Source organism: Archocentrus centrarchus, chromosome 16 (genome assembly GCF_007364275.1).
Source record: "Archocentrus centrarchus isolate MPI-CPG fArcCen1 chromosome 16, fArcCen1, whole genome shotgun sequence".
In the NCBI taxonomy this organism is placed as follows: domain Eukaryota; kingdom Metazoa; phylum Chordata; class Actinopteri; order Cichliformes; family Cichlidae; genus Archocentrus; species Archocentrus centrarchus.
The window spans coordinates 7,995,416-8,016,175 of NC_044361.1; the positions used below are offsets into that span (position 1 = coordinate 7,995,416).

The window sequence follows — 20,760 nt, forward strand, 5'->3', positions numbered from 1 at the left end:
CAAATGAGTGTGTATGATAGAAATTTCCTATGACAGATGTTATTAAGCAAAATTATCAGTAAATATCTAGCCATGATCACATCTTACCAGTTTTGATTCACTAAGTGACACAGAACTTCAATTTTCTTTCAGATTCTTGTCACATATAATTTGGTTTCACATTCTCTAAACATACCAAGGGTTTAAAGATCTTTATCCCATATTACCAAAAAAAAATTATTTCCTTTTCACTGCCTTTTTTTTTTTTTTGCTTTCATTGTCCAGGTACTGCTGTGTTTTTCACATCCTGATTGGACTGTTCAGTCAGTTTATTCACCTCTTGTTGGATTTCACTTTGACTGGTTGTTAGTTCTGACCTTTCCTAAATGCTTGAGTTGAAGGTATTTCTGACAGCAATACAGAAAACATGGCCACGTTCACCCCCCCAAGACTCAGGAGGAAGGGTCACTGCAAATAACTCTAAAATTGTTCAGAGTGATCACCTTTATTCTATGATGAAGCATTTCTATCACAGGATGGAAGTACTCTCTATTGTTGTGCCAATACCCCATCAATAGGGCATGAGGGCTCACAGCCACCAGATCCTAGCCTAATTAATCAGTAGAAGATTTTTGGACAAACTCTTTAGAGAGCACTCTTGAGCAACATCATCACACCAGATGAGGGAATATATTTAGGAAGAATGATTTTTATCCTTTCAAAATTCATTCCTATTTATACAGTTGTATAGTAGAATCAGTACATTTGTTCTACTCTTGTGTGAGCATAGAAGCCCCATCCTTCTGCTGTTCAAAAGGAGAGTTTGTGTGTGTGTTATATTAAAATAAAATAATATTGTAACTTATCAAAGTACAAAGCAGTTCATTTTAAACTACCCATATTTTATCCTTTTGCCTGAATGAAAGTGATTCCTTCATGTGTTGTTTACAGTTGTAATAAATTCAGTCATTTGGAACAGGATCTTTACATTGCTGTTTTTCCTTTAGTGAAGTCTCTCTCTACTTCTTCCACAACCACATCAATTAATTAAACGCAAGATGCACATGTAGGAGAGGTCGAGTGTCATCGCGAGATCTGAGCGCGTGATTTCCCTCGGTGGTAGGTGGAGACTGGACAGCAGAGTGGAGTCGGTATCCAGACAGCTGCTCTCTCTCTAATTCTACCTTTGTGACAGCTAGGCTAGCTTGTAAACAAGAGTAAAACCCCCCGGCAGGGTCTCGGAGAAATTTCATGATTGAACACACCGGTGTTTTTTTGTTACTTACAGCTCCCGTGTACGCCGGTATTCTTTTCTTCCCGTTTCCACTACATGTCTTTGCTTTCGACTCTGCAACATACTGAGACGCTGATGCTGCCCAAATGAGCTAACCTCTTAACTGTTTTCAAAGATAAAAGCAACATTTTCCACTGGAACCTAAGGTAAGAGTGACAGTTCAGGTAAAGCTTTTTACTTGTTTGTTTGGAACACAGCGCTATTCTTGCGTTCATGAAATTCCTGCAGCTTCGTGGTCACTGGGCTTTGCCTTTGCAGGTGTTGGTAAATATCAGAGGGGAGCATGTCCAGCGGCTACGTCTCCTACCAGCTCACATACAGTTATAGATACTTTAATGGACGTGTGTCTGTGTGCAGGACAGCCTGAAAAATACATTAATGCATGTAGCTAATGCTGATTGTTTTAAACTACTGTTTATGACATTTCCCTGCTGAAATTTAATATTTTAAAATAAGTTTTTTTTTATTGTTTGTTTTTCATATGTTTCATTACATTATTATGATGAAACCATTTGTTTAAACAATCTAATCGAGGTCATGATCTCTTTTTTTCTAGACACACCTGTGTCCAAAAACAAAAAGAAAATGGATGGATGTACAGATTATATACTATCACAAATTTATGAAAAAACACATCTAAGAGTAGTTGCAGAAAAATAAATATAATCTCCTAAAATGTTCCAGTGAAATCAGAGAATGTAGCTTTGTAGTTTTTTTGTTGCTCTTTCCATTTATTGGCAGCAAAGAATTTAAATCAAAATTTTCCAAGTTGCATATAAACAATATCACCGTAATGAAGCACAGACAAAATTGTGGATCGTAAAATGATCCTGTGAATTGTGAAGTAGAAACAAGATTTGTTTGTATATATAAAGTCCAGTCATTGGCTGGATGTCATGGTTCACTTAGAGTCCTAGTATTTATAACAATCAACAATTTAAATTTTATGACTGTGAAGGGTTTGAAAATGGACTTTTTGGTGACCTTGTTAATAACATGCACTTAGTTTTGTCAGAGTTTCAAACAAGTTTATGTGTGGGAAGAGATATCAAAAGAAAACTGTAGATTTGGACTGGCCAGATCAAGGGAAGAGCCAGTAGCATATGAACCATGACATTCTTAAACCACATAATACAACCAAGGTATTTTTGAGCTGTAATTATAATATTCAGTAGCACTTGACTCCAGTCAGTGATAATCTAAGACAAACCTCATTCATATGCATCTATAGCTGTATTTTCGTTTGAGAAGGGGAGGATTAATCCCACACATCCCCTTTTGTCATATTTATTTATCAGCTGATTGTTTTGACAGTACTTATTATTATCAATCATTCTGATTGTGGTTCTTTGGTGTGCTGCAGTGTAACTGAACACTGAGCAAATGAAAACTGGCTTCCCAGTGGCTTCATATTGGTTGAGTTGAGATGTAATGACACCAGAACTGTGAAAATAAAAATATCACAATGCAGCTTGTGTGGCATTTATGGTCAATAAACTAACAGACAAGATGCTATTTCACTTCCCTGGACTTTACAATAGTTTTCTTGGATGTTCTGACTCAGACATCAATCTGAACAGCGTAATCAGAATGTTCTAACTAACACTGATATGATTTGTTTTAAATTCATTCCCATCCAATTGTAGGGTTTCATCCTCCAAAATTAAATTAAAAGTGTTTTATAGCTGTTTCAATATAACACAATGCAGCTTTATCACAAAATCACATTTAACCTTTGAATAAACTTGTAAACTATCCATCGATCCATTTTCTTTTGAAAAACCATGTTCCATAATTTACCCCAAAATTCAAAATCCATTTACCTCGAATACTTTTTTTAAAACTGTGAAAGAGCAAAAACCATGTATTTTGTGTTTAACATTAGCAAGCCAAAGCCTACGCTGTAATCACAATCCTCGATAGAGCGATAATTATTTTTCCATGTAAACCAGAAGAGTTACGCTTACATATCATGCATTCAGCATGTCTCAGAGCACAGCTTTCTTCCACTAATGGGTTTGCAGAAATCACACAAAAAGTGTGCATAACAAAAACATTATAATCTGGATGTATTAGCGATCCGATCAGCTGCTAAAAGCACGTTTGCGAAATCAAGCGTGAACAGGACCGTCGTGAGCTCCTGCATGCACATTGTGAACAAAACTGGCCGTGCTCGGTGGTAGGTTGCAAATTGCTGTGAAATAATACTGTAGTGTGGCGATCAAGCGAGAGAAAAAACAAATACGAGTCTGGTATTGGTGACGGGGCAGAGTGCTAATTGCAGTCATTGAAGAGTTCTGATAGCGAACCACTGAAATTCGCAGCCCAGTACAAGACAACCTCTTGTCAATTTTCCAAATAGCTTTTTATCCAGGTATGTGTTACTCCTCTGGTCCCTTACTTCTCCAATTTTCTCAATAATTCACTGTAATCTGTTGTATTAAAAGTTTCTGTTGATCAGCATTGCGGCATTTTGTCAACCATCTCCACTAATGCATAGGTAGTGCTTCCATTTTCCCTTAAACCATACTTGTGTTCCTTCAGTAATTCATATTTACCAATAAAGTGATCCAGTTGTGATCTTGTCACATCGTGATTACATCACCATATGCGATTTGACTTCATGTGTCACCTTCCTTTGTTTCTCTGCCTTCTTTCATGTCAGGAGTGAGTGGAGACATTCAGCAGGGTCTTGTGTTACAGACCTGGATCTCTCCTCATTATACTGCAACTTTGATCTGCATTTCTGCTTTTGTCTTTGGGAATAATTCAAAGCCAATTGCTGCAACTTTTCATTATAGCTCTGGCCTGTTCAGCAGATTGAATTTGAATTCCCTTCTGTGAACATCCATACATTTTTAACTGGGGACATACCTGATATTCATGCATTTCCACATCCCCTAACTGCTGAGCAGCATTGACTTGCATGACTTTTTACAGCAGCTCCAGTATCCTGCAGTATGGGGTTCAGTTTGTGAGAAAGCAGATTATGCATTAGGGAAAGCCTAAAATCATACCACTTCAAAGGTGCACAAATGTCTCTGCAGAGAGATTTTTACCATAAGAGACTTCTTCAGGTGATCATAGCTTAAGAGACTGGTGGTGGAGCTGATGTACACGTGCCTCAAATAATCAGTCCCATGTGTCAGATAAATGAAAGGCATCATTTCTGGCACAGTGACCTCAATACCAAAAGAGGCGCATCCAGTCTGTTGGGGCTGTTTTTTCTTTTCTTTCTACATGAAAGTCTGAAGTCATCAACTGACTTTTTGTTTAGATTTTTTTAAAAATTGAAATTGACATTGATTGTTTTTTTGTTTTGTTTTTTTTTTTCCTGCATGTTTTACGTGATAATCTAGCACTCTCTGCACCCTTTGTTACAAATTCATTATGTATGTACTGAAAAATGCAGTTAGAAAACACTTTCGATATCACATGAAGCCCCCCCCTTCTTGTACTTTGTTGAACTTTGCATTTTTCCATGGGCTCAATGTTGCTATCACATATTTATTTGGATGAGCCACAGAGATATATTAATGGGTGGCCAAGTATATCTGGCAGTTCACTGCTGAATTGTTGATTGTCATTTTTCATCCATCTGAGAGAGACTTCATCTGTTTTACTAGCTGAAAACCTCATTTTTATTTTGAAAGTTCAGTCACTGCTAACCAGCTAGTCCCATCATTTCATGATTTCCATACCAGCTGGCCCAGTGACCAGTTTACCATTGTAACGGTTCTTGATATAATTCGGCTGCTTCCCCAGAGAGGATATTGTCCCACTGACATATTCCAACCCTTCTGTCTTGGACTGCAGTTGGTGATGGTAGTGTTTCTTCTGTTATAGAGATCTGCTGTGAGCTAGAATTCCACTCGAACCAGAATCTGCAGGTCATAAAGAGCAGGTTTATCTGCTGCTAGAGCAGTCGAGTTGTAGTTTAGACTCAGTGGAACTCCACTGAGACTTGCTTGTTTACTTAAATTTTAAATTTATATTGATAGACCCTGAACACTCTGCTGCTCAAATAGAGCTCTAACTCTATGGGAAATGCTATGGTTACATTGAAAATGAGGGTTCTGTGACAGAAGGTCAACACCTCAGCTAGTGTGGCCCCATGTCAGCAAAACAGAACAACGAGCCAACAGATGCTGTATTTATATAAGGCTCTGATTATGTTGGCATAGGAGGTGTAATTCCTGTACTGTCTCCTAACAGCTATGATGATGGCATGTTGATGGCATAAGAACTAGAATACCCACTACAGCTGTGAAATACCTGTGGGTGGTTTTGGCCTTTTGGCCTCAGGAGGCAACTATGTGGCTACTATGCTTGAGGCCAAAGCCAGTGCCCTAATATGCAGTGCCACCATTGGATGTTCGCTCCAAATGATTCCTATTCAAAAATAATCTTTATTTTTAGTTCATTGAATAATTATGCTCATTCATTAAGTTTAGGCTCTCTAATTTTGGTGCTGGTAGGAAACAGTGTTGCTGGTTTATAGAAGATTTAATGTCAGACACTTAAATGAGTGACAGCTGGCTCATGTTTCTCTTACCAGCTCTTAAACTCATCACATTGGACATTTGGAGCTGTGTTTGTAGTCAAAGAGTTACACCACAATAACCTTCACATAGAACTTTGTTAGGTTTGGCCTTTTCTTCAGAGTGTTTTCAAAACATGCAAGTCAACACCCACATTTTACTTGGAAGGTTGGGGCTCCAAATGGAAGAAGCTGTGTCTCTGAGCAACTAACAGTCTCCAGTGCAGACCGGTGGAGCCTGTTGCTTGTGTAGGTTTGACCAATGTACTACACCTACACAAACAATAAACAGCTTTATACCTTAATAGAAGTGTTTCCTAGTTTCTCTGTTTTACACAAGAAATTATCTATAATACAAAGACTAAGTGGTTAGTCTGAAGTTTATCACTGGGAATCATCCAAGATTGTCTCCCAGTCAAGACAGTTCCTCACAAGGCCTATGACCACTGCAGGATACCAAGTGTTCAAACACTGTGTATTTTTAAATCCAGTTTAGGCTGGAGTAAAATTAAATCTGTATTTGGGTTTTCAAAGCAATATAGCAGTTCAGTGAAACCTCTGATTGTCACAAAGTTGATATGAATTATGCAGGGAGTCTGTGAAATTTAATGATCCTGTGAAAAAGGCTGCAAGCTTTTGAGCACCTAAGATTCAGGTTCTTGACTGACTTAATATTTTATTTGGCCTGCCTAAAGTGTCAGGGACAAGAAGAATAAATTTGCCAGAGGCTTCATTGAAAATAGAAAGTATCTATTTGGATTTCAGTGTAAAGGTGGTAATAAGTTGTGTCAGGTTTTCTTTTTTTTTTTTAACCTTTAAAACTTCACTGACATCCCTTTTGTGTTTACGTTCTCAAAGTCGTGCTATGCCAGATATTGTTTAAACCCAAAAAGGCTTCTGCACCTCACATATTCTACAGGGAATGTGGAAGAAAAACAGATGCTTAAAAAGGGTTTGCTGATCATTATGAGACTTCTAAGCATTTTTACAAAGCACATGCATCAAGTGAAAAGAAAACTATGTCAAGAATTCTCAGGAGACAAAGCATAATGCATTGGCTCAAATATAATTGGGATTAGTCTTATAGGAGGAGATTTATTTTAGAGACAATTGTAAAATAAATAAATCATAATGTTCCCAGAGTTGGGGCAGACTGGAGATTGGCATTGCGTGAGATTGATGGATGGTTTGGCACAGTGTCTGCAGTGATGGAGACGGTGTACCGGTGCACGTGGAGAAGAGTGTAAAAGTAACGCTGACAGTTTACTGGCTGATCTATCCTCATCTATTCCTGCAAGCTGTGGGTAGTGACAGAATAAGATGTGAATACAAGCAGTGGAAATGAGGTTTATTTGAAGGGTGTCTGGGCTCAGGTTGAGGAGCTTGGTCATTTGAGATGGGTTCAGAGTATATTTACCGTTTCTCTCCATCAAACGAAGTTGTGGTTGAAGTTGTGGTTCAGGCACATGACTTTAATGCCACGTGGATGCCTCCTAGGTGAGGTGTTTTGGACATGAACAGCTGGCAGGAGAGCCTGGGGCAGACCCAGGGCACGTTGGAGAGATGATCTCTCTCAGCTGGCCAAAGAACAACTTTGATATCCCTCCATAAGTGCTGAAGGAAGTGGTCTGGAGAAGAGGGTTTGGATATTTGTGCTGTTTTTCAGACCTAGTTAAGCAGCAGTAAATGCATAGCTGTATGGATCATAATGTTCCCAGGACTAGTGAGTCTTTTCAAGTATGTTTGTAATACATTTTTCAGAGTTAATTGACTGTAAAGCGATTTTTAAACCCAGTTTTAGCAGTAGTGTCTAAAGGTACTTTTAGTGCGTTTAGCTACAGCAGAGGTGATAAATTAATGAGATAGAAGTTAATGGCGTCTCCTGCGGTTTTTACTCCACAAATGTAACTGAGAGAAAATCTTTCAAACTGCTGAGAATTACTGCTGTTACAGATGTGTTAAAAAATACACTTCACACAAAGATAAAGAACAACGATTCAGACGAATAGTTTGATGGCAGGTGACAAACTGAGCAAAACTTTTAGTAAGTAGCCAAATGATGTTGGATTGTGAAAGGGTTAAGTAGTTTCTCACATTTTATCAGATTATCTTGGGTGGGTGGGGGGGGACTTCAGTTGCTGGGCAGAGCTGGTAGCAGATGTCCTCACACTGAAATCAAACCTTTGCCCTGAGTCCTTGTGACACAGATTTTGATATTGTTCTTGTCTACCTTGCTGCACACAGACGTGATAATGTACGTGCTGACAGAACAGCACAAACATATCACTGTTTGCAGACAATTATAGCAGGAGTGAAAATAGAGTTCCCCTTTAACAGGAGTTTAGCACCAAAGGATACACAAGAGTTTCTTCCCCTGCCACCATGTCCTACACAGATTTGGATGGGTAAAATTCCCTCTAAATTTGCAGGACTCTCAAGTCTCCAAAAAGGATGGGCTCAGCAACTTGAGAGCTTATACACTGGCAGATATCTTCAAGTGTTCATCCAGCTTTCCTGTTCTATTTCTATCTCTTCTCTGGAATATTGCCTGTTGTCCTGGGGCAGTGCTGAAGTGCTGTGCTGCAGTGTTTTTAGAGGTTGTCCTTCTTACTTTGTTCCGTTTTGTCTGTCTGTCACTAACTCACACACATTCTGCAGATTGTCCACGCCAGCCTCTGTATCGCCTGCATCCCTGGGGGAGAAGAGACAGCACAATGTAGTGTACAGCCTTGATGTTATATCTGCTGTATTGCAGAAGGCACGGTGGGTCACTGTTAGCGAATGATATAGGGAAGCAAGAAAGTGTTGTTAAGGAGCTGGCATCAATCAGGCAAGTAATCAGTCTCAGTATGAACTAGGCAAGTGGTTAGACATGAGATGTGTCAAACACAGACTAGGGACATTTTTTTGACACTATTACCAGCAGCCAGCCCATTTTCTACCCCCGTGTTGGATGGCATGGCAGTGCATTTATGTAACTCAACGATGTGTGTGTGTGTGTGTGTGTGTGTGTGTGTGTGTGTGTGTGTGTGTGTGTGTGTGTGTGTGTGTGTGACTGTCTGTCCAAATGTGTTTGAGAAAGAGATGCAAAGTGAGAGAAAGGGTATGTGACTTGTCTTTGTACAGCCAGATAATGGCTACTGGGCCATTAATTCTCCCTAGTGCCACACAGAGCTCCAAGCAGCTTGATCCAATCTGACAGGCCACATTTAGTCCAGGAATAAAGATGACAACAAATAAGGGCACATCATCACAGCCAGAAGAGCTCAGCAATCAGGTGGCCAAAGGGAAAGAAAAACCGGTACAGGAAAGAAAAGAAAGGATCAAGTGATACAGCGTTTGTTTTTCTTTTCTTTTTTTTAAAATCCCTCTTTTGAAGAGGCATGGGTAGGCTCTCAGAGGTGATTTTCAAAGGAGAAGAAATTTAGCGAAAGACAGAAGGTTAACCCCAAAGGGGAAGGGATGGTGAGCTGCAAGGAATGACAAACACCTGGGACCAGTTGAACAGCTACACTGCAAGGCTACTGCTGCCACTCATCTCCCAGATGCATCTCATCTTTCCAGGATTCCTATTAAAAAACTAAATGCTGCTCCGTGCTGTCTTCTGCATCATCAGGGTGCGTATCATCTCCAGAGCAGACAAGCTCACCTTGTTAGCATGGAAAGAGCAGTGACTGGCAGATAGTTCAGAAGGGATGTGTTTTGGCCTTGAAGTGATTTTATATTAGGAAGATGAATCTTCAAGGATCAGTCGATCCAATCTTGAGGTTCGTAGGAAAACTATGCTTGAGAGAAAACTAGTGTACAGTTGTCTAAGTATACATCCACACTGTCCAGCAAAGCTACTCTGACATTATTTACCATCATCTCAGCACTGTCTGCAGTACATGTACATAAACTACTGTATATTGAAGGTATGTTCATACATGCTTTACACTTTACAGCAGATCTCCAGATTAGAGGGATTACTGGGAGGACTGCCACAACAGGAACTCGACCAGCCTTCCCCACAGCAAAGCACTAGATGGTACTGACCGGAGTTAGCTGACTAGATTTTCAAAGGAAGAATCAGTGGGCTAACCAGTAGTCTGTGGAGGGCATCATTTTCCTGAATGGATTCATTTTAATTAAAAAAAAAAAAAAAAAAAATTCTTGGGTGGCTATCAGCATAACTGGGTGGCATGCCCAGGTAAAGTGTTTTTTGAAAAACACTGATATGCTCACAGCACTTCCATGTCTGCTCCGACTGATCCAGGTGATACTTTTTTTTGATGATTCTGCCATGTACACCTTGTTTATCTGCATTGGGGAAAATAAACACGCAGTATCTTCTGGTGGTGTGCGTGGTTGGCATTTAAGCATTAAAAACCCCTACGATAGTTTCCTTCTTCCTTTATCAACATTTGGTGAAGCTTCACCTTTCTCAGCTTTGTGAACATCACTACATACAAAGGTTCCAAAAATTTTTTCTTGTTTTTTTTAAATAGAAATGTATAAACCCTTTGTTTATATTGTGCCACTGATCAATCCTCATTCTAAGCTTTTCCAAAGAAATGTTTACATCACAAATACTAGAAAATCACTAGGTCTTCATAATAGATGTATTACAGGTATCCTTTCAGTTGAATGAAAACTGATTTTTTTTTTTTTTTTTTTTTTTTTTTTTTTTTTTTTTTGGAAACATTTCACAAATATTTTTCTGGCTTTCAACTTTTCATAGTGGCCGGACCAACTGTTCCTACATATGTTGTAGTAACCCCCCCCCAGGCTCTGTTATACCAGCAGCTTTACAATAACTGCTCTGCATGGCTGCTTGTGACAGTATGGTTATCTTGACCTTTATCATCCAGAGTCAAGACTCAAAATGTTGCTTACCTTGGTACAACATCTAGTGAATCAGACATTAGTGGTTTCTGCACTAATGTGGGCGCAGCACAGACGAGGCTGCAGATGTCATATGAAAGCAGTACTGTTAAGTATTACTGATGATGCAATTATGTGGTGTCAGCCTGTAACTCAAGTCAATAAGAGGCAGATTTTTTATTTTTTTTTTTAAATGCAAAGGAAAAATTTATTTGCCTCACTGTACACTTGTTTGAATGATGTTCATAGTTCATACCATAAAATAAGTTGTGCATGTTTAAACATTTTTTGCAGTTCAGGCCAAAAATAGCTTTATTGTGCTCACTTTTACTTGAAGGCTAAGGCTACAGAACAGGCTGAAGCCTCTTTTGTGTACATGGACACTACTTTTGCTCGCAAATCATGTCTTGTTTGGGAAATATATTTTCCACATCGCTGCATGTACTTTATGTATGATATCTCGTGAATACTTTAGGCAGCTTGAGGAAAAGTATTATACATGTAGGCGCACCACCACAAGGTTTATTGGGCGGAGAAGTGCTGATGTGCAAAAATAGGTGAGCCATAGTACTGCGCAGTGGAGTGTGCTCAGCCCTGCTTTTTAAATTTTATTTGAATATTAGGAAAATAAGTGTCAAAACTAGTGCATAATTTCATTATAATGAAATCAGCCTTTGACTACCTCCAACCCTTTCTTTTATTAAACCCTTTGTAATTACTTGGCTACCAGAAAATGATAGTCAGAGTCAAATGTTGATGGAACTAGGCTAACAGGGGCCTCTGTTGTTACTGGCTCACACTGCTGTTACTTCAGAACTGAGGCTGTTGTGTTTTTAAAAGTAGCAGCTCTGTGCTCATTATTCAGCTAGGTTTTAGTGCTTTAATCAGGTATGCCTTTTAAGTTCTATTAATCAATATTTTCACATTTATAATAAATCAAAAGACTACAAGTAATCTGAAAGGGGTGGCTCATAGTGATGAACTCATTTAAATGTGCTGCTTCTCAGAGCTTTTGAGCCTGATTGGTTAGGATTCAAAGAAATGTTTGATGCTTTTAATGACCCTGCATTTATTTATTTTTCTTTACAGAGTGAGTCAATGGTGAATAGATGGGATATTGTTTATTGCCCCCCCCCCCCCCCCCCCCCCCAACTCTGCACGCAGAAATAAAGATAAAGGCAGCGTGTCTGCTCCGTGGTTAGCACTGATGCCTGGGTTTGAACCTGGGCCATTCTCTGTGGAGACTGCATGTTCTTTTGGGAGCTCTGGTTTGCCCTGACCAAGGCACCAGCTTACAGCTGGAGTTGCAAGGTGGCTGTCCACTAGTCCTACCACTTGACTAGATGTGTTAAATGCACAGAATTTATTCATGCGGGGATTAGGACTGTGCATTAATATTCAAAATTTTATGATATAATCAACAATTTAAATAATCGTATATTTATGGTCAGCTACGGGGGGAAGCAACCATTAAAAGTGGCTGTTTCCTGAGCTGCACAGAATGCAAAGCTGGATTTCTACCAGAAAAGTTGCTAGACCCAGGACTAATGGTACTTTAAGTACTATCCACATAATATTTGGCATACTGTGTAGCAAAATTAGAACATCTGTGTGGCATAGCAACAGGCTTCAGATGAAGGTGAATGGTTTAGCCTACTGCTATTATGGGATGAATATCAGTTAATGAACCGAAGGTACATGGTGGTAATTCATAACATTTACGTTGTTAGTTTTTTTTTAACCTTCTGTAGTTCTGATTCTTTCTGGCTGTGGTGGAAAAAAAAGCCTTAACATTTGTATAAGTTGTAGTTCCACTAAAATTAAGAAAATATTTTATAAGACACGTTTATGTTCAAATAAGTGTATCTCTCCAACTATTAATGCATTTCATATTGCACTGGTTTGTTCCCTTGTGAACATTATGCAATATCTGAATGGTTTAAACCTGTGGGTTTTTTTTTTCTTCATTAAAGAAAAATCAGCTGAACAGAAAGAAGACTGTTTAGAAGTGCAAGGAAGACCACACTTAAGCTTAAAGTGTTTTCCATTTTAAAGTCCTTTGTCTGCTACTGGATATTAATAGTGTGCAAAGTAAATTCAGAATTCGAGATGCCTCAGACTCTTGACCTGTTTGATTAACTCTCCGTGGATTAAACTGGTTTGGGGGCTTGTTTGATGTGTTAGCAACCAGATTGTTTTGTTGTTGTTTTTTTTGTTTTTCCCCCACGTGTTTGAGGTACTTGTTAGAGCGCCACTGTGTGAAGTGTGAAACAGAGTGTTGATAGGCTCTAAGAGAGATATTGTCATTGATTAGTCCCAGAATGGCAGAGCCATCAGAGTGTTTGTACTATGTGGTGACAGGGGATGAATAAGTGTATGGGACTGAGGACCTCCTGAAGGGCTCTGGTGTTGATGGTTGATGAGGATTCTGTGCCTATTTTTACTGTGATCTGTTGCTGAGGAAATTGTGACTCCAGTCGATGTGCAGTGGTGGAGCGCTGAAGGAATGCATAGTTGTCTGGTGATTCTAGATGTTGGGATAGAGGAGGCATTCCACAGTACACCGTGTGCCTCGTTTCAGCGTGTATACATAAAATCGACTGTGACATCTTGACTGTTGGCGTGATGTAATGTAGCCTCATGACAGTGCAACTGGTGAGAGGCAGGGGTTCTTTTATACTGGTGTATAACGGAAGATCCTGTGATTCTGAGAAGATGGAGTAAAGGAGTGAAGAATGAAGTATAATGTCTAGCAGCTGAAGAACAAGATCTTTTTCCTATAAAGGAGCCCCAAATATTTCAACTTGTGGGCCTTAATATGCTATAAATGACAGAGGAGCTGTTGCTGTTTTAATCCAGTTTGAATCCACAGTGTTTGGTCTGCTGCAGAGGTCATCCATATGACTGTTTTGACATACTGTATTAACACATTGGACTTAATATCACGCAAAAAACATAGAATCCAAGTAGAATTTCAGACACTTTGAAAGTGTCAGGGGTCATAAAAGTTATACCTGTGAACTCACTGAACATATTCACTTGAGTGAATATGTTCAGTGAGTATATGGACACTTTTCCAGGTAACTTGGTTATAGTTATGACACAATAGTTATGGTTGCATAATGAGCATATTTAGCAAAGTTAGCCTGTTTGTTTCCACAAATATAATTTTTTTGCACACCTTCTGCTTTGCACTTTTGGTTCTGTTATTAAATGGTTTAAACACATTTTCCCACTTTCAGTCCATTTTCAAATAATTCGTATGACAAAAATGTTTTTCTGCAATGTTTCAGAATCTTAATTCAGTTCAAGTTATGGGAGGCAAAATACACAGTCGCCGTGATATGCTGAAATGTATTCACGTATGAAGGCATCTGACTGAGAGCAGTGAATGAATGAATGGATGAATGAATGAATGAATGATTCCACTATAGTCACTATAGCTATATATTCACTGAACATTTTATCTACTGCTTTTCATTTTGGATTGTAAACATGGGACAAAGGGATCTCTGTTTAAACTGAGCAACGTTTTAGTGTTTAATGATTTGATCCATGTTCTTTATTTTTTTTATATTGTGATATGTAATATATTGTTAAATATTAAATAGTTTTAATTATACTGCCCTGTAAGAAGTCAGCATATAAAGCAGTTTGTTCATTATGCATTGCTTTGTAGCTGACAGTCACTTAAGTCACTTGCTTGAAAGTTGAGATAAGTACAACTTGCTGTTAGTCTCTTCTTGCAGCCACACACCTTTAAAAGCCTGAACCCTTGTCTGTAAGGAGGTCATCTGCTGGCTTTTTCCTGTGGGTGGAATTTTACTGGGGCAGATTGGGTCCGCTTATCTCCTTGGGGGAAATGGTCTCTACAGATCAGTGCACTGTGTTTCTGAGCAATGGTCTCCTTCAGACTAACAATGCCCCATCATCCACAGGGCATGATAGATCACTGAATGGTTTCACAAGGATGAGTCAGTGAAATGCTATATGTTTAATAACGTCACAGTCAGCAGATCTTAATCAAGTTGAACACCTTTTGGGCCAATGTGTTGGTCCATCATCAAAATCATCAAAGCACTAAATGTGACTCCTGTACTGAGAATAAGAAAGTTAGCCTGTATAACTGTGCACTGAGTAAAAAAATATAGATATGACATCACCCCTCAGCATAAGCATTGCTCAGGAGACAGATCTCAGCTCACATTTGATTATATTTGGAACTGCGGTGACCTTTTCCTTATTTGAACAGTCTTATTCTCTGGCAGTACATTAACTCACTCCAGCACACTGCCAAGGAGACACAAAACCCCTTGTCTTCAAGGTCAGTTTATAAATGACACAGACATCAGAGTCTGGAAAGCACCTCCATGTTTTGGACTTTAGCTCTGTGATATGACCGGATCCAGGAAGCAGCTTACAGTTGTTCAGGTCTCTGTTTGCAGCCTGTAACACGTGGTGATGCAAATGAGGGTGTTTTGTGCATGCTGTGGTGTCTTGCAGCGGCTTTGACATTTCGAAGCCTTCGGTTTCTTGGCTCAGTCAAATTACAGAGGGCATTCACATGCATCCCTGTGGGAGCCAGTGTGCAGTCAGAGGGATTAAACAGGACTGTTGGCACTGCAACCCGCGTCTTGTGCCGCCCTTGTCCTTGTGGAGCGAAAAGCGCATGCAGGCTGCCTGCCTAATGTTAGCCTCACTAGCAGCCTCCTCTTCCCACTTCATTTCACCTTATTTTGGCTGCTGCATCAGCATCAAGGTGATACTTCAGTATATGGTGTCTGTATGGTGCTCTGATTCCCACTGTGCTTCTTCTGTGACATTTTGTCATGGGAAATGGCATTAAGCATTCTTTATGAGCTTATTGTGCAGAAAGGGATTTTTTTTTGTTGTTGTTGTTGAAGGGAATAAAGAAAAAACCTTTTCCTCAGCATTCATCATGACCTGCTTGCTTTCTCTTTGAGTTCAGTGTATATATTTGCATATAAACAATAAATTTATCTCCCTTCTGTTTGCAGTTGCTGCTTATACATGTTAACTTTGTTCCTACCAATATGGTTCATCCAAAACCCTTTTTTTTTTTTTTTTTTTTTGGTTTTTCTTTTTGTTTTCTTAATAAATAAATAATATGCCACCCATAAAGCCTTTTTATGTGCTCTACCTGACTTAAGACAGTCTTGATAAGAAGCTGTCAAAGTGGGAAACATGGATTTTTGCCTCCAGGCCTAATTGTGTAAAGAATGACCTACAAATTCAGGCTAAGTTTAAAAAAAGAAAACAAAAAAAGCTTTGTGTCTCAATATCTGTCTTACGAGTGAGATAGCAAAAACACTTCTCTCTGACATTCCCATAGTTGAGCTCCCATCTTTTTAATATTCTAAGGATTGCAGTTTGTGAAAGAAAACAGTAAACGTGATAGAGACATTATAGCCAGTTTAATTTTTAACCTGTTAAAATGTGCATAGGGGCTTGGCTTCTGTCTTTGGAAAGATAAATATTAATCTGTTTGCTTTTTTTGGTCAGTTTTATATGTGACAGTGTGAGAGTTTCCTGTTGTTGCTTCCATTAATTATTTTGTAAGCACCTGAAGTCTTTATCAATTTAATTTCTTTTTCTTTTCTTTTTTTTTTTTTTTTAAACTAGCAAACTTAAAGCAGTCATTAGCGACTATATTACATCCTGTTTAAACTGTTATTCTAGTAACCCAAACCATTCTGGATGCAAATTTTAGTCGTTTGAAGGCTCATGAAGCCACTGTAGTGTCTGTTAGAATGAATAAAATACAGTTACAGTGATGAAAAATCTTTAACATCAAACAAAAAGTCAAAATAGCACGATTATGCAGCAACTGGATTACAGGTCTCGCGCAGAGCAATATTTTGGGTTTGAGTGACAGCAGCTGTGTAAATGAGTCAGTGGCATTTATAAAAGTAGAACTGTAGCATGAGAATTGTGACGCTAACTCGGGTGATAAATGCTGTGATCATTACATTGTACATCCCAACCAGCAACATCCTGTCCTGGTCTTCATGTGGAGAAAAATAATTAAATAAGATGCTTCAGCTTCCAAAAGCTTGGACTTAGATTGCCATGTTACGACAGACTGTAAGTCCAGCTGATGTAACTCTTCTTTATTCTCTGCAGCAGCTGTTCATTGCTGCATTTTGAACTGTCTATATTGTGCCTGTGTGTATTCAGTCAGTTTGATCACAAAGAGTGACCCTATTGGCAGTGACATATTGTACTTGCATGGATGTCAAAAATAGCCCAGGGAGTCTGCTCAGCTCCTGCAGAACAGAGACAGCATGCAAGAAACTCGGGGAGAGCGGGAGTGCAACAACAAGAGAGCAAAAAACAAAAGTGCAAATCTTGTACGACAGTAACAGGAGCAAAATGCTGCAGTGAACAAGATAAAGGGCAGTATTGGAAAAAGGTTAGAGCAGTGATACATACATTGTGAGATATAAATGGGTCCTGACCTAGGAAAGAGGATGGCACGCAAAAAAAAAAAAGATGTCTTCAGGCTGTGCACTGTGTTGTTCATGACACCTTGTATGAATTTCTGTGTGGTGTCTGTATGCTCTTAGTTTAGTCTGACCTGATTTAGTTTAGAAGGCCTGCTCTAGAGAGGGGACAATTCAGTCCAAATCTTCCCTTTTTTTTTCCTCTTTTTCTATATACAGCATGGCATACCAAAGTATAGATTCAAATTAGTCCTCTTCCTCCTCCTCTGGGTACATGCATCTGCAAAAATGAGGAATAACATATTAGGTAATTGATTATTGTGGAAACTGTTATTGTAAGCAAGTTAAGCTAGCCTTCAAGTAGGTATTTAGCATGCTAGTTGCCTCGTGTCTGCAGGCAGCTGCTTGCTATTAGCCGCTGGTTTGATTTTGAGTCTCTCAATGACTCACTTGTTCTCTCAGTATGCAGATGAGTAGAGTTGAAAGCAATAGTCTTGTTCTTTTCTCTGTGCCTCCTCACACTGTAATTTGTCTTTACATATAGAAAGAAGGTGACAGGGGATGTAAGGTTAGAAAAGTGTCTCATTTGTTCACCAAGGTAAACAGCTGCTATTCCCAAAGGTGAGAGCTGAGATCTGCTCAGATGAATCACCAGATTGTGTTGCTTTCATGAAGAGCACTGCAGCCATGTAGGTCTGATATTGATTTCGTAACTATACCATTGCTGTCTTTTGTGTCCTGTATTCTTAATTAGATAATTGCTTGCAGCAACCATGACTTTTTCTTTTCTTTTTAAATTGACTTTGTGATGTTTGTATTTTAACTTTTGTCTTTTATCTTCTCCCCTTTTTTCATCTCTTTTTTCCCTTAAGTCTGCTCCTTGCGGCGGATGTCTCGTCGCCTCCCTCTGAGGTCGGAGGTCAGTTGGAGTCAGGAGGTGGGTCCTAAGTAGCAGCAGTGATGCGGGCTTCAGTGGCAGGCTGCAGGATGAGTGTCGGTGCACTTGTTAATGGACTGCTGGTCTCTGTGGTCGCAGCACTACTTTGGAAGTATACCAAGCTGAGTGAGCATGCTGCCCTGCTGGAGGAAGAGCTGCATATGACACAGCAGTCTCAGGAAGTCTCGCAGGCCCGTATCGACTACCATGTTGCCCTGCAGGCTCTTCAGGAACACGGCACCCGCATGGTCTGCACTGGCAAGATGCATACCGACCGCATCTGCCGCTTTGACTACCTCTGTTACTGCTCTGAGGCGGAGGAGTTTGTGTTCTTCCACTCCAATTCCTCGGTCATGCTACCTAACCTGGGGTCTAGGCGCTTCCAACCTGCCCTGCTTGACTTGTCTTCAGTAGAAGATCACAATACCCAATATTTCAACTTTTTAGAGCTCCCAGCTGCTGCTTTAAAGTTTATGCCCAAGCCTGTATTTGTGCCAGATATAACACTGATCCTAAATCGGTTTAATCCCGATAACCTAATGCATGTATTCCATGATGACCTCCTCCCAGCCTATTATACCATGAAGCAGTATTCAGATTTGGATGACGAGGCTCGTCTTGTATTCATGGAGGGCTGGGGCGAAGGCCCACACTTTGACCTCTACCGACTTCTCAGCAGCAAGCAACCGCTTCTCAAAGAACAGCTTAGGAACTTTGGAAAGCTCATGTGTTTTACTAAATCTTATGTTGGCTTGTCCAAAATGACTACCTGGTACCAGTATGGGTTTGTTCAGCCGCAGGGACCCAAAGCCAACATCTTGGTCTCAGGCAATGAGATCAGGCAGTTTGCCAGAGCACTTATGGAGAAAATGAACATTACAAGGGTGGAGGAGGCAGAGAAGGATGGAGGAAGCTCAGAAGATGAGAAGGAGAAAGAGAAGAAGGATGAATACATTGTTGTGTTCAGTCGTTCAACAACAAGACTCATACTGAATGAAGCAGAGCTAATCATGGCGCTGGCCCAAGAGTTCCAGATGAGAGTGGTCACAGTGTCCTTGGAAGAACAGTCTTTCCCCAGTATAGTCCAGGTGATCAGCGGTGCTTCCATGTTAGTCAGCATGCATGGAGCTCAGCTTATCACCTCGCTCTTCCTCCCTAGAGGCGCTGCCGTGGTGGAGCTGTTCCCTTTTGCTGTGAACCCAGAGCAGTACACTCCATATAGAACCCTTGCCTCTCTTCCAGGCATGGACCTTCATTATGTCTACTGGAGGAACACTAAGGAGGAGAATACTGTCACCCACCCAGAAAGACCCTGGGAACAAGGAGGCATTGCTCACTTGGAAAAAGAGGAGCAGGAGCGAATTCAGGCAAGCAAGGATGTCCCCAGGCACCTTTGCTGCCGCAACCCTGAGTGGCTCTTCCGGATTTATCAGGACACTTTGGTGGACATCCCAACCTTTCTGGAAGTCCTCAGAGAAGGCATGAAGACCAAGCCCAGCTTAAAAAAGGCCAAGGTAGCCAGCACAGTCCATCCGGGCCGGGTCAGAGAACCCAAATGTCAAACTTCAGTACAAACCACCAATGAGGCTAAACTAACAGTCTCTTGGCAGATCCCGTGGAATTTGAAATTCCTGAAAGTTAGAGAGGTGAAGTACGAGGTGTGGATCCAAGAGCAGGGAGAGAACACCTACATGCCTTATATCCTTCCCCAGCAGAACTATACTTTTTCAGAGAACATTAAGCCCTTCACCACTTACCTGGTGTGGGTTAGGTGCATCTTCAACAAGAACCTCTTGGGCCCTTTTGCTGATGTTCTTACATGCAGGACCTAGTACGAACACAAGGCCAGATTGTTTGTGTGCTGTTTCACACTGTTCCAGACAATCGGTTTGGAACAGGGGACTGCTGGATTACAGTTTGTAAAGTGGGAAATGGTAAATGTCATAAGTTGTGGTTCTGAAATCTTAGAACAGGCTGTTGCATGGTGCTGCTTCCATGCCGAGCCCAGGATGAACTGCAAAAGACTTTGAAGCACAGGGTCAGAATTTAGCAGTAACAGCCGATATCGAATGAAAAGTTTATTGCTTTTACTTTAGAAAGAAAGTGCTAAACTATGTCTCTTCTGAAAAAAAGTAGAATTCAGATTTATTTGTTGAAAAATAATATATAAAATGTTTTGTGTATTAGTCAAAACACTGGTTCTTTACCTTTTACAGTATGCAATGCAGTTTCTCTGTAAGGAGCAAAAAGAGATTTTAGAAAAAGATGTTTTTTTTTTTTTTTTTTTATAAAATGGTTTCTGACTCGTCCAATGTGGTGTGTGCGCGTGTGCGCGTGTGTGTGTGTTTGCGTGCGTGCGTGTATGTGTGTATTACCTCTGTCCATTTGGAAAAAAAAATATTCAGGCCTAATATTAAAGATTATGTAATTTAATTGCACAGAAACTTTTAATTCTATCTGTTTTACGTAGTTTAAATGTAAAGTAATAAACATAATGTATATTTGTCGGTCAATGTTTAATAGTCTTCCATGGTTTTAATTAAAAATAATTAAGTGCTGTTTTTCCATCTAATTACAGAAACTCTTTCATTTATGAATAACACATTTCACATTATATTTCTATCACATTTAGTTATCACATTACATTTATTACTTGATGTTAAGACTATGCAATCCAAGTGGA

The 20,760-nt window shown here is 39.8% G+C and overlaps 1 protein-coding gene across 1 annotated transcript; it reads left to right on the forward strand.

Annotated features, from left to right (window-relative positions):
- Positions 1–1,117: 1,117 nt before the first annotated feature.
- Positions 1,118–20,409, forward strand: pomgnt2 (protein O-linked mannose N-acetylglucosaminyltransferase 2 (beta 1,4-)). The gene is made up of 2 exons (XM_030749051.1): positions 1,118–1,419; positions 18,013–20,409. The coding sequence occupies exon 2, from the start codon at positions 18,101–18,103 to the stop codon at positions 19,907–19,909; it is 1,809 nt and encodes a 602-aa protein (XP_030604911.1). The 5' UTR covers positions 1,118–1,419; positions 18,013–18,100; the 3' UTR covers positions 19,910–20,409.
- Positions 20,410–20,760: the final 351 nt, after the last annotated feature.

Bases quoted from the DNA above. Each gene is read 5' to 3' on its own strand.
- pomgnt2 (XM_030749051.1), top strand. From the start codon at position 18,101: ATGCGGGCTTCAGTGGCAGGCTGCAGGATGAGTGTCGGTGCACTTGTT.